The 14787-nt window shown below is 39.6% G+C and overlaps 1 protein-coding gene across 1 annotated transcript in view; it reads right to left on the bottom strand.

Moving 5' to 3' along the window:
- Nucleotides 1-14787, bottom strand: part of ABCA4 (ATP binding cassette subfamily A member 4) — a 74037-nt gene that overhangs the window by 6865 nt on the left and 52385 nt on the right. Inside the window, exons 29-40 of the mRNA XM_035902862.1 lie at nucleotides 13398-13496; nucleotides 12185-12374; nucleotides 10014-10108; nucleotides 9596-9628; nucleotides 8347-8452; nucleotides 8152-8226; nucleotides 7516-7685; nucleotides 6406-6583; nucleotides 4845-4960; nucleotides 3014-3161; nucleotides 1465-1588; nucleotides 591-720 (exon numbers count right to left, since the gene is read on the bottom strand). Coding sequence (XP_035758755.1) covers nucleotides 591-720; nucleotides 1465-1588; nucleotides 3014-3161; nucleotides 4845-4960; nucleotides 6406-6583; nucleotides 7516-7685; nucleotides 8152-8226; nucleotides 8347-8452; nucleotides 9596-9628; nucleotides 10014-10108; nucleotides 12185-12374; nucleotides 13398-13496 — 1464 coding nt within the window. The remainder of the gene's footprint in view (nucleotides 1-590; nucleotides 721-1464; nucleotides 1589-3013; nucleotides 3162-4844; nucleotides 4961-6405; nucleotides 6584-7515; nucleotides 7686-8151; nucleotides 8227-8346; nucleotides 8453-9595; nucleotides 9629-10013; nucleotides 10109-12184; nucleotides 12375-13397; nucleotides 13497-14787) is intronic.

Genomic DNA, 14787 nt, shown 5'->3' on the forward strand with positions numbered 1-14787 from the left:
AATACTAAAAAGGGAGGAAAGAGCTTGCCCAAAAGAGCATGCCTTGTCAGTCACTGATATGACATAACCCACCCCTCAGCCATAGCTTTTGCTATTTGGCTGCTCTTCGGTAGCTAATGATCGTCCTTCTTTTGAGTAGACCTCCTTATCTGTAACAATTAGTACTCTTGTCGGCAATCGCCTTGAACAGGAGTGTCCAGGCTGTTACAGTCCTGTGCAATGGACTAGAATTCCTGTCTTGGGATGTCAGGCTAGTACCCCATGCCAGTACTTATGACACTACAAACTTTCCAAGTAATTTTATCAGCTCACTATAACAGTGTCTTAATCTAAAAAAAAAAAAGTACATTAAAGTCTTAATTCAAGAAAACGAATTTCTTTAATAATATATCTTAAATCCTGTTAGGATAATGCACATTTGTAAATACTTTCTTGAACCAGGATATCAACAAATTAAGATGAATTCAGGTAAGTAAACAGAAGAAAAAAGTTGAAAAAATTCAGAGAAAAAGAAAAAAGAAGGATACAGAGAAAAACAAAGACACTTACCCTGTTAATAAAGAAACATTAATACAAGCTTTCAGACATACCATCTTGTGGAGAACAAACGGTGCTGCATAAGGAGATTCAGAATGAAGAAAACAACCCCTTGAACAGCCATGGCAACCAGGTTCTTTCCAACAAAATCCCACTGAAAAGGATTGGAAACATGCTCCTCACCTTTGGAGAAAGAGCACCAGAAAGCAAGGTGAAATACTGCTGAAACAAAACACTGCTCCTCAGAAGAAAAGGCATAATCATAATGGTTTAGGATGAATATCTGTACTTTATCTGATCACAATCAGGCAACGTCTCCATTTTCCAGTGTCTTATAAAGATTCTTAAGAAAACACACTCCAAGCTCAGCTGCTGCATGGGAGCAAAAATGAATACAAGCTCTCTGAATATGCACTAATTTGGATATCAGAACATGAAATTTGCATGGATTATGTAAAAGACATAATTTCTGAATAAAGCTAGATGAGTCTTTCTATATGACTATTCTTTTAATAAAAAGTTGTCTGATATTGAAGACAGCCATGTCCCAAGAGGATGCATTTGAAGAACAGTAGCCACTTTAAGCATTAACATGAGGACCGCCGAAGTATTCAAATGAAATAAAATAATGTAATGATCTAAGGACTTCAGAACAAATGACAAAATGACACTAGAGTCTGGCACTGAACAAATGGGTTAATTTCCAACACAGACTACTGGTTGGGCTGTAGAGTTCCGGCAGCTGTATCAGAAGCTGTGATTCCTTCAGAGAGGTTGAACTTTCACACTCCTCATCCACCTGATGAAGTGAAAGGAGAGAATTTCAGAAACAGCCACTAATTTTCCAAGATAACACTTCCAAACATCTCATCCAAGGTCAGGACGTGTGACACTGATGTAACTTGTTGCTTATTGGCTCTTACTCACCAAACCTGGCATATACTTCAGTCACAGCTTGGTTCATGGCCAAATCAATGAGTCCACGACCCAGGCAAAAATGTGGGAAGAAAATCAGCACATTTTTCAAGGCTTTATTAAACTTCAGCAAAGACTATAAGAAACAGAAACAACACAATAAGCAGTTGAAACCAGACTTCTTTAAGAAAACATAGCAACATGAGTGAAAAGTTCTTTGTCACGTCAGAAAAACTGGATGTTCTGTGTTCTTACAACAGAGAAAACAGAGTATTTATCAAGTCAGACCCAAAGCATCTGCAGTCTAGAATGCAGCACAGCAGAATGCTGGCATGCACGGTGCCAGACAAGGTGCTTGTGAAAAACTGTCAATGGGGAGAGAAATTAATTTTTGTAATGAAGTATTCCTCTCTGTAGCAGAGGTAACATATAATTCCAGCGTCAGCTATTACAAACAACAACTGTAAGCAACAAGAAAGAGTGGCATTTTTTCTGTTGCAACATCTTTTTTTTTCTAGCTGGACTATTTCCATGATCAGGACTGCTGCAATATTGAAAAGTAGCAGTGTCTGGGCGTAACTACACAGTAGACTTTGGTGCAAGTGCCAGTAGCCGCCTAGCTGCACCGACACTCAATCCAGAGAAGGGCAATTTTCCCTGGAGACACAGTGTCTACAATGGAGACATATTCTCAAAGATAACAATACTGGCCTGCTGTCCCACAGACTGAATGGCACTAGATTGAACCGTGAGCTATCAAGAAGCACGGCTGAGAATGCGGGAACACCTGGGACAGAAAGTATTGTAATGTTGGCCCTTGAAACCATGAACTGAACCGAGATCTGTTTCTCCTTCCCGGCAAGCAGCAATGCTTGACCAGCACATGGTGTTTGCAAATGCACTGTCAGTAATGATAGCTAATTGGATTGCTGTCAGGTGTAGAAAGGGTGTCAATCTCAGTGGCCAGAGTATCAGCAACTGTAGAGGGGGTAGTAAGTAGCGCATACAAGCCAACAGTGTTTCATAAACTGACTCAGCCTTTCTAAGAACTAATTTTGGCACTCACTGTATTCTCTCTCTTCTTGTACTTTCTCTCACCTTTCTGGTGCTGTTAAACCATTTTTGGGAAATTCTCAAAATGCTGCTATAAGCAGAACATCTCTTCTAACACAATGACTAGCAGGAGTAAGTGTCTTTCCTTACTTAGTGGTGACTCTATGATTTTCTACCATCTACCTCTTCCTGTACCACCCAAGCTGCAGAAGCAAGCACAAAGTGTCCCCTCAGCCCCAACTGTGAAAGTGTTCAGAAGTTTGCTCATAGGGATGAAAAACACTCAGTGTCATTCCTTGTGTGTGTAGCCCAAGATACCAATTGCCCTGAGTTGCTTCTCTGGGTTATTCTGCTCACCCATCCCTGCGGTTACTCAGCAAGTTCCCCACTCATTTACTGCCAGAAAAAATGGGAAGGTAGAGACAGAGAGTTACTGTTAGAGATGGTTATGCTTGGACACCCTTTGCACAGCTCTTTAAAACCAGGTGTCAATAAAAACATTACTTACCGGGTTATTTTCAAATAACTCCAGGATGAATGTAATGGCACTGCTGTTGATCCCCACAAAGAGATTAATACAAGACAACGCAACATAAGCAGTGCTAGGGACACTGAAGAAAGAAGCAGCAGGGTACATCATAGGAATTACTGCCCATCTGCATGCAAAAGATAGAAGAACTATGATAGCAGCTTCTCAGCGTTCTCATGTCAGTTGGCCTAATGAAAAAGTTGAGCTTTCTTCTCATCCCAAGTGTAATGAAATGGTGTAATCAACCAGAGATGCCACTACAGTATTCTCTCCCTGCTTACTAGATAAAAAGGTTTTCTGCTTAGTCTTTTTTGCTGTTAAAATGCAGGGCAATAGAAACTGCTAAAATTGAGAAAACTTAATGCTAGCAAGGTATCCTTGCACATCTCACTGGGTTGTACACCAGGAGGGAGAAACAAAGGAATGTCAGATAAAGCAAATATGATATACTGCTTTGCTACATACTCCTCAGTCTTTGGAACTGTCCAAAGAAATCAGAAACTCTGTAAATTTTGATATTCTTTTCTAACTCCTCTACCACTGTTTTTTTACTCCTGACTCAGAGCTTTCTGTGCCATGATTTCTGGTACATAGCAAATGCACATGCAGCAGCACAGGAGGAGCATTCCTCTGGAATAAAGTTACAATGCTTAGCAACATTCAGTCTGACTAGGAAGAACTCGGTAACAACAACCTGAATTGCTTAACAGGACAGTACACTTGTGGTCAGAAAGGACCATCCTAAGCTTCCCGTTATAACTGCAGCTCGACACAAGGGCTAACATATGATTCTATGAATTTACCTTCCTTTCTATTTTTTATTTTCCGTAGCAAATTATGAAATTATTATTGAAGTGACTGCCATGTGATTATATTTTTTCTGAAAATTTTTTCTTGGTAGATGCTTTAAAATACGCAAAGACATTTTAAATGTCCATTGACACAGCCATGAATTACTGTATTTAAAAAAAAAATAGAGAGCCATCGACAACTTACTAAAGATACCAATATTGCATTTCAAAAAGATATAATGAAAAATTAAAACAAATGGACATTCTGATAGCATTTTTTAAAATTGGGTATTTTACAGAGATTGAACTATGATAATGCTTTGCATTTTCTCAGGATTTTCATTCAAAGAACACTAAAACTTGGAAAATTAAAGGTAATCTGCTCAGAAAAGAACTGTTCTTTCTTAGGCTTGATTTCTGATATACATAGGAGGATGTGAAAAGCTTAGCTTATTTAACTCTAGAAATAGATCTGGTGTGTCATTTTGCCTAGACTATGTTAGCTGCAGGTCTATCAGGAATATAATTTTATAGATAAAAATATGTGATCACTAATTAAATAAAAGTGAATTTCAGTCAGCCTTATAAAATGGTATTTTGCCAATACAAATGCTCATTTGAAGTTAAAAAAAGTGTTGAAGACTCATTACTCTTTGCCCTTGGGTCAGATGCTGAAAGTAATTTTAGTATTGGCTGCCAGTGAGGCAAATGAACAACCACTAAATTCCTACATAAGGTACATATCAGAAAGCAGCAAACTGAACAAATGTATTTCCCTGTAAGGATCACATTTAATGCTTAAAAATGTAAGGCAGTGACAAAAAATTCCTTACAGCGTGTGGTCAGACAGAGTGTGTAAATATACTGGAGAAGGGACAGAATCCAGTTCTAACCTGTATTGTACCCTCTCAATTTTATTCTTTAAAGCTGCATTTCACTAAGTACTGAGCTCAATAACATAATATCATTTCCACATGAAATACAAGACACCACATGCAGGAACAACCTTGAACACTCACCCATACAGAAGCAGCAAGGCAACAAGCACAGGGAGATTGGTCGGAGAAGTGTAGGCTTTCTTGTTGAATCCAGCGAATATAACCACAACCATTCCAGCACTCAGTGCATAATTCACCTGCCACGTCACAGGGTGAAGATCAGTGTGTAAAACCTGAGAAGGTCTGCAAGCATATCCAGATCCTACACATTATTCCAAAAGGATTTTGCATTGAGGAACACTGGAATTTATGAGCTAGACTAGTCACACTTGAGTTTTTGGATCAATGGGTCCCTGGCAGCACTCAACATTTTTCTGAGACAACTTTTATCAGGCTGTTCATCAAAAATAAAACATAAATTGTTGTTTCTTAGATTATGGTATAGGAGCCAATTATTTCCTGGTCCTGCTGGCAGGCTGCCCACAGAAAGAGGCCGTGGGTATGCAACGGAAGTGCAGTTTCTGGTGATGCAAAGGCTGTGTAGGAGGGAAAAAGCTAGTTACTTGAGCCACATTCCTGGGAGGAGGCTAAAGTGAGTATGTTTGGCCGCTGCTCTTCTCAATTCCTCTGTTCCGTATCAGTAGCGCTGGCCTACTGCAATGCACAGAGCTCCCCATGCAGAATGGAAGGTGGCGTTTCACAGAACTGCTAGCACCAATTAACACCTTTGCATCATGCTGTCAAGGGCCACAGCCAAGCAGAATTCCTGTCAAGGAAGCTGCTATGAGGCTCCTGTGACCAGCAGGGGACAGGAACTCAGAGACCTGCTTCTTTTCCCTCATTTACTAAATTAATGCTTTGCTTTGCCTTCTGAAGGAGCACCTTCCAAAGCCCAAAGAGTTTTGGGCTTTTCAATTATTTCAATTTTTTTTCTTTTTAATTTTTTCAATTCCATGTTCATGCTTTTCTTATTCCATAAGTCCTTGGCCACTCTCTTTGTTGAGAAGGTGGCATGGCTAGAAAACAAGCCCCTTGCTGTGCCTTAACCAGGCAAAGAATTTGCTCCTTCGTGACAAAGTGGTCTGAGGAGTAATGGGAGGGTAGCTGAGCCCTGTCTAAGCAAGCCTGGGCCTGTGGTCCAAATCCTTTTGGAAGAACACAGTGAACATGATTCAGTGACCTAAACAAAAACATCTGTGTCATTTTAGACACCCTAGAGTATTTTGTCTGGCCTCCAGCTACTGTTCTAGCAGCCTGTGAATCTCCCACTTACATTTCTTGAATATTTTGAAACACGTTATGGTTCTTTTAGAGGGCAGGAGTGACTAACATCAGGCTGCTGGGATTTCCCCTGCTATGGTAAGTTGTACTTTATTATACATTCAGTTGTAAGGACTGGAAACCCTAAGATTGCAACAATTTCAACTCCATTAGTTAAATAATGATCTGTACACCTGACTTAATTTCTACATCTGTAATTAGTTAGGAGGACAGATCCTTAGCATGCTCTCTGAGAAACAGTTAAGGAAATTAATGCTTTACACTGCTCAGAATCACCTTCACTCAATTCACAGATTAGTCCCCCGTTCATGCAAAGCCAGGAATAATTGCAGGCTATGAAATCAGATCAGCAGTTACTCACTATGTCCCACATGAAGTTAGTTAGCCAGTAGATCGCAGGGCTCACACCACTGACAAACTGTAGATGTTTGGCTTTTGTTACACGTTCTTGAATCAGGTATAAAACAAAACTAGCTGGTATAAAGGACATGGCAAAAATCACACAGATGGCAACAACAGCATCCACTGAAGTGGTCAGCCTAAAACAGAGCACAAGAAGGGACTATGAGCAAGGGAGTGGATGCAACACAACACTATATGAGTATTTGGGGAATCTGGAGGGTATTTCAAGATCTAGAAGTAGCAAGGTTCTTTTGTAAGTAGAATACTTTTCCAATTTCAAAATGTGCTAGTGTATTTTCCCAATTTGCGTTGGGGACCCTACCTAACAAATACAGATGTCGGTGGCACCATTCCCTGGTTTTTTACTTGCCTTCATTCTCTGGAATAACTCCTACATATATCTCAGTTTGGCAGCCTTTCCTGTATTGTGTGTCTCAAACGAGACATTAAGGAACAATAGTTGAAGTGTTCTGGGAGCTGGGTAAAAAGGGACTCAAAGAGGCAAGTTGCAGACACTGAGATGAAGTTCAGATCTTGCCTCCGTGCTAAGGCAGAAGTTTTCAGTTTCATTGACTTCTGAACTTAATAAGAGACATGAGTGGGAGGTCATGTATGCTTAAGAGTGTCTTTTTCAAGAAGTTATGGCTTTTAGATTCTGGAATACACCTACACTACTACATGCTATTGAAAATCTACCCGTGTGCTGTCCTTGGCAGCAGACAGAGGTTGTCGACTACTGCCTACAATTTCCAATTCCTTTTTTGATTGTGATCTCTGTGTTATTTCACAAGTTGATCTACTGGCTTTGGAGCGGAAAACTTCAGCATCTTTGTGCTTGCGAATCAACGGAAATCATGTACATGGGATGGGAATGAACTCTTATAAGAATATAATGAGACAGAAAAGTATAGATTGTATATCTAATTCTTGACTAGAATAAAACTTTAGGGAAAGGCCTCCACCTTCTGTCAATTGAACTATTTCTCCTCAGAGCGTGAGTACCCTGGAGGTGGTAAGCCGCCAGGAGAGGGATGGGTAAAAGCCAGCAGTAGAGCACAGGCAGACTTACACAGTGACTTCAGAGAGTTGCTCCTTCGTGAGGTTCAGAGGGTGATTTACAGCAATGATCCCATATTCCTCAGGGGCTTGGCCACTCCGCAGGTTAGCTCTAAGGATTGCATTATTGGCTACATTAAGGAAACTAACCATAGCATGCCAGCCTTTATTGTTAAACCACACCTAAAAGAGTCAGAGAGCACAGATTCATTTAAGAAGCCTTCACCTGCAGGAGAAAATTTGTCTGCCTTTTATCTACTTTCATGGGCACTATCAGCAGGGAAGAATCTGGCACCGGAAATTCATAGCTCCTAGGCACAGTCCAGCAGGAGGAGCTCATGTACCATGCTTTTAAAAGGGTTGGACAACCACTGTCAACGGATTTTATGGAAGCACATTTTAAAATTTAGCAGAATGTGTCCTGCTCGGAAGTATTTAGGACAGCAAGGAGCACTAAGAACATGGTTAAAAAAAAATCTCACATTAGAAATAACTTTGCGTTAACACTGTATCCTGTATTACTTATTATAAGTATAGTATTATACAGTATAGCCCTTCTTGCACCTGAGAATGCCATTAGCAATATTCTCACAATCTGAAGTCTATATCAAGAAAGACTCTGGATTAGCAGACTACTTCCAGCAAATACCTTAATATTGTCTTCAGTTTCCATGTATTTAAGGAAATTAGACATTTCTTTAGCAGCAGCCAGTGAAGTTTGTCCCTAAAATAAAAAAGAAAAGGCTAAAGATCAGATGTCTGGGTGAAATCCGGTGCTGCAGGTTTTCAGCTTTGTAACAATTCTTTAGTAAAGGGACAAAAAAACTATAAAAATCTTGCTTACTCCTGTCACATTCATCATTCGGCCAAGATCACTTAAAAAATCGACAACTTGATCTCCAGAAACATGAAGGACGGGGAGCCTTCCTCCTATAGAAATTCCTCCATATCTAACAAAGAGAACAGTATCATCAGTCACTTGTTACCACAGACCCTGTACAGGCTCTGTACATTGATGGAAATACTAAAAATCCACTTAATGTGAGTTTGATTTCTATACATCATATAATTAACGTATAACAATCTCCACTCTTTTTCTAACAAGTTGTATTAGGTCTTTATAGGGCTTATACATAATAGAATTTCTATCAGTTTCTGAGGGGTTCATGCCAGGATCCTGAGAAAATTATTATTTAGATAGAAGATTTGGAGAAATCTTTAAATCAAGGTAATTGACACATAACTGTGTGGACAGCACAGAGGACTGAGGACAGCATGGACCTCAGTTAAAATTTCAGTTGCCCTGAGAGGAGCAGGTATTCACCAATGCTGGTGCCAGCCAGTACTCCATAATGCTAAATACTATTGCATGAGATGAACCAAAGTCTAATCCCATAGAAAGTAATGTTTGCACACAAACAAGCAGAGAGTCCGTGAAGGAAGCGTCATCCAGCCTGCTACCTTTGAAGTGAATTCCTACTGCTGCTGAAGAGCTAAATAAGTATGTTCTTCAGGCTAGTCAATCATCTTTCTAAGCTTAGTATCTGCCATGTAGACATCACACTGGGGTTAGCTGATGCCTCTACGTAAGCATGGAGCACTAGTGGAATCTGTTTTATAACTACTGCCCATGTTCAGAGTGGGGATAAGGAGTTGTGGTTGTTACTTCTGTATTTGATAGCTGGTGTCTAGGTTTCATCTTACCCAGGTCCTTTTTTTGGAGGGTTCATATTTTTCCTGCTGCACTTTTGAAAGAGCTGTGTCAGAGCAATATTGCAATGTAGTGCAGTATTGTATTGTAACTTTCCATCACTCAGATCCCATTAGTCTTGTAGATAATAAAACTGTGATAGTTCCATTGTGTGCCTCTGGCCCTCATCCTTGTGGGGGTAGTCCAAACAGATATAACCCGCTGTCTTTATAAAGCCCTTGCTGACCCCCAACCTATTTCCCACTGGAGCCATCTCTTTGTTCTATACTATCTGCCACAATTCCCCTTGTCCCTTCAGAGAAACATTGTGAGGCTCCCACAGGTCAAACAGAAATTCATTGTTCCTTTATTTACCACCACAATCTGTGAATTGGTTTCTTACCTTTGCTCGTTGACCCAGTATTTGCTCTTCAAGCTGAAACAGACAAAGAGAATCCTGTCTCTTAATGCACTGAACCAAAGTCAATGGTATTGTCAGGCTTAAATAGAAATTAAAGGTGGATTCCTATGCTTTGCAGGCCTCCAGTTTCACCTAGACAGCTTTTTTCTTTCTTTCTTTCTTTTTTGTTTTAATATATAAACTGCCTATAAAGGAGTACCTGATTATACAAATGGGTATAATTAAAACAATTTAACTCCCCTAAAATTAGTATCTCCCGTTCTTACATCAGGAATATGGACATGATGCTCAAGTCTACACAATACTGTGGCACTTCAGGTGCTATGTTATTATTAAATGAGAATTTCATGGCCAAGTACGAAATACTGCATATGAAAAACAAAGGGATATTAATTCCTACCTCCCTTTTATCAAAGTGGGATATGTTTTCACCAGAAAATCTGAAATATTTCTGTGGGTCAGATCTTGAAGAATTTCTGTGCTGTGCTGCACTCTCTGGAAGGAAAAGAAAACCTAATCAATCACAGTAAACTTTACAGTCTCTAGAGCTATTAAGTAAGTGTCAGGAAAACAGCAAAAGTAGCTTTGGTTCAGAGGAACTGCTCAAGTTCACAGTATCACTGAAATGAGAGTGGGTCATTCATTTTCTAGCCCAAACATCCTTACTTTGCTAAAATTTCAGAAGAAATCACAGAAGTTTGCTATGCCTGACACAAAACAGTTGCGCTTCACTCTGGAACTTGACCCGAATTATTTGCAACAACGGCCAGAGTTGCTCAAAGCTTTTTCTTCACCATGTAAGAAGGAAGCTTTTCAAATAAATTGAGGTCCCTGTGAAGATAAGGTAGTTTTCTATGATTTAGAAAGTTGAAGTAAAAATTAATATGAAAACTTCACCTTCACTAGCATGTTAGATACATTGAATGAAAATTACATGATGCCATGGTGAGTCACAGGGTCACTGTGAAAGGCAAAACCTCAAACTTGCTGAGTTTATCCCAAGGTGGAATATACTTTAAAAGGTTCCTCGTAATGACCTAGAAAGTAAGTCTAATGAACTTCCCAGAAGTTCCTACATTTGTCCACAGAAAGGCAGTACCAGATGACGCAGAAGATACATTACAGATGTCTAGCTGATTCTAGACAATATGCAGTAAGACTGGTAGCATCCTCATAGTGCCTTCATTAAATGAGCTGTCAGTGCTCAGACTTACATCATAATTATTTACATACTGTTGCTTCCCTGGAGACTCAAATGTGAACTGTTTCTTCTTGGCAAGTTATGCAAAATTATCAGGATATAATATTATAATAAATACATTTCCCTTAGAGGACTGGAATCCCCACAAACAAACAAAAAAATTAATTTTGCATCCTACTTGGATTTGAAGTTTTAGACTAAATTTCCATCTCAAATATGCTAGCGTGCAATTAGCAAAATTCAACTTGGGCTGTCTGTTGGGCAGGGATTACTTGGAAATCAGAAATGACTTGGGATGCTGTGAATAAGGCCAGAATATAACCTCTTCATTAATTTATTTTTTTGCTTCATAGACAGGAATTCTACAGACATTTAAATCAACTTTGCTTTGTTGTTTTGTGAACAGTGATAGGGAAACCAAATCAAGCTGAAACAGTACTTTTAAGAGATTGTGTCATGGATTTGGATTCAGAAATTGATTAAGCTTGTGACATTAGTGTTAAAACTAAAATTATTTTAGTGATCTGGCTAGTGTGTGCAGCCTGGCAAACAGTGATATTAAAGTTGAATGGTGTGCATGGTGAGACATTAAATTAGTGAGCTATTACTCTGACAGTGGCTGCAGTTCTGTTTTCTTTAACTTGTTAGAAAAACATTTAGAAAATGTAAACACTAACAGGCTATGATTTTCCTTTGCTCTTCAAAAGAGCAAGCACATTTTATAAAGGGCACTACTAAGATTATTCATTGATAGGAGCAGGTGGGAATGTAGCTCTCATCTCTTCTCCCTACAGCATCAGTGGTTATTAAATTACTCACCTTCATGCACATGCATACAGACATTCGTTTTGCTTGCTTAGAACTTTCTTTTAGAAATGGAACGAAAAAACAAGTAAAAAAATAATTATTTGGGGTTGACTCAATATTAATTTTCCATTTTTAGTGAGATGACCCCACTCCATGATGTTCAAAATGTGACATTTTCTTTCCTTCCTTTCTTCTTTCTCCCTCCTTTCCTTCCCCTCTTTAAAGAAAGGCAATCTTCTAAATAGCATTGTTCTTTGAAGCAAAAAAAAAATTTAAGATTTTAAAAAATTATTTTAGAAACTGTTAAATTTTTTGTGATTTTCTGCTATATGAAGATCTTGCAATTTAGATGAAAATAATAATGAAATTTCAATTAAATATACAAGCTTTTCCCATACTTCTGAAACTGAGTTCCCAATTCCAGCAATTCTTGCTCCCCTAAAAATTGTACTCAATTCCTTCCATGTATATTGGCCTGGCAAGGTACTTACACACTAACCCCTTTTCCAGCACTTGCCATGAAACTTTTCTGCAAAGATTTATGGCACAGGGACAGACACTACCTGTGGTGGCGGGAGGCCTCCTGCACCCGGAGGGCACTCCGGCAGCATAGTGAGTTTCTTGTGCGTGCTGCACTTGCAGGAAGGTGAAGGATTCTCAGGGCTCCACTTCTGGCTCAGCAGGAGGCTGCTTAGGTTAGGATGAACAGCAGGTGTGTTCCAGGCAGTTGGCATATTATTGCACGGGTAGTTCCTGTGTAGAGGAATGGACTCTTTAAGCTGTGCAGTGATACAGTCGTGGGAGTTCACAAATCCACAAAATCACAATGCTCTCAGCAGACATTCTCTCTCAGCCCTTATCCTGTGCGTTATGAATAACAAGAACATTTTCGAGTACTTGCTAAACATGAATAAATATAATCTCCCCCAACATCTCTGCCCAGTCTACTGTCTTCAGCTTGCAGATAGGACACTGAAAGAACAAGGGGACTGTGTTTGACCCATTAGTAGACACATATCTTTGTGAAGAAACATATCTTTGTGAAGAAACTATCCTTTTCCTTGCTCGTGCAGTATATTTTCTCTCTTTATTTTTTAAAGTTTCCTCTTTGTTCCTGCTGTACCAGGCAGAGGAGAGGAAGGGGAAGAGGGAGGAGAAGAATCAAGTTGCTGGATATCACCACTGGGAGAGAGGCATGAGAAAATGAACAAATGGCGAAGCATAGCATGCCAGTGACATATACCTCCAAAGCAGGACTCACAGGCAGGGTAAGTGGGTAGGACAACAAATGTTGAAGTAAGAGCTCTACTGACATTGTCCTCCAGAGTGAGAATAGCTTCAAATAATGGAGACTGTCCTATTGCTACTTGACAATCTGAGCAATTGCTGAAGCTATTGCTTCCAAATACCTCAGTGGGAACAGGAGGAACCTGAGGGGACTCACACGTGGAAAGTGCCAGAGGAACTGTGAAGATCTGGGTCTGAGCCCACTGACCTACTGACATACTTTGCAAGGTTGCTTAATTCTCAATACAAGGCTACATGAGCTGGCTTCCAGCTAGTCACACTGAGTACTGTGAATCACTCTTAATCCACTGGCATTGTTGTCTTGCTGTTTGTTGCTTTTGACCTGATATTAGATATCATCGCTAACAGTACACCTGAAGCATTGGCTCTAGTGAAAAGTCAAGCCAATTCATTCTTGTTTCACTATTCAGGCTCCACTAGTAATACCCTGCTAGAACCTCGTTCAAGAGAGATTAGCTAGAAACTTACGGAAGAGGCTGATTCTTCATGCAGCGATTTCCAAATCCTGGTTTATTCAAGAAAGCATCAGTGAGGGAGACCATCTGCTCACTGCCAGGACGCTCATTGCTAGGGGAATAAGATAGGACTTTCTCTGTAAAATTTTTTTTCAAACTATTATACTGGAATACACATAACAACTGGTGAAGGACAGCCACATGGCAGAACCAACTGCCCCCCTCCGAATGCTGATAATTCAATTATTTTATTTATTTATGCAGAAACCCAGAACCTTCCAAGATGGTTAACATGCTAAAGCAATAGTCCTTTTCTCCTAATGTTAAAGCATGACTTCTGACGTAGTCCTATAGCAATATTCTCCAAAAAGGATTCAATCCACATTTCTACCCTCTCAGCCCTGTCCCACTCAGTAATCAGAAGATGAAAAACATATTCTGCATTTTCATTTGCTGAGGCCAAAGAGACAATGCTGCTAATAGTGAAGTGTCTGCAACTAACATCCTAACATTAGACTACAGAATATTGCTAGGGCCCAGTGTTACACAACATCTCAAACTCTGCTCCATACACTCCCCTGTGTAAATTAAATTAAAGTTTCCTGTGAATTTTCAGTATGAAACTCAAGGGAAATGCTGCAGAACTATTGCCTTCAGTTTTGGTGCTTTCTCCTAGTTGCAATCTAGTCTAGGATTTAAACATTGTTCATAAATTTCCTCTGCATTGCACATGTTTTGACTTGGTTCAAGTTCAGCTTTGGAATACATGGAAGTGAAGGTGAAGCAAGTGTTCAGGAGAGCACAGAGGAATTGTGCAGTGACCTGGAGAGAACAGAACTGAAGCTTCTATGGGGAATGAAAGGAGACAAAGTGCTAGTAGACAAAAAAAAATAAAATTCAGACCCAGCCAAAGGATACTGTTTTGGGAGAAACTGCTAAGCAGCAGCATGAATAAAACCTTAACAGTCTCTCCTTTCTTCTTGTTTCTGTAACTTTGCCCAAATACTGTACTAACTATAAAGAAATCTACCACAGGTCAGCAGATAGGCTTCAATCTCATTGTTTTCTAAGATTATGAATATAGGAGTAGTTCAATGGCATATCAGAAACAGTCAGATTTCTTACTATCCTGGATCTGTTGTTAGGCAGGATATGTAACTTTCTAAGCGCTGAGGTCATTAATTCAGCTAGGAAGAGGTGAGTACCAAAGATAGTGAGATATTTGAAGGACTATTGCTTAGGCATACTAGCAGCTGTATTCTTCACTTGCACCAATTTCATGCTATTTTAAAACTGCTGATTCCAGCTGAGTTAATCCTTTTCTACACCACATAGAGTGAGAAAAGCCTAGTAAGACAGGGCCCCGTGATCCTAAATGCTGGGGGGGAAAGGTTCTACATACG

Source organism: Egretta garzetta, unplaced genomic scaffold (genome assembly GCF_000687185.1).
Source record: "Egretta garzetta isolate BGI_Z169 unplaced genomic scaffold, ASM68718v1 scaffold149, whole genome shotgun sequence".
Classification (NCBI taxonomy): Eukaryota; Metazoa; Chordata; class Aves; order Pelecaniformes; family Ardeidae; genus Egretta; species Egretta garzetta.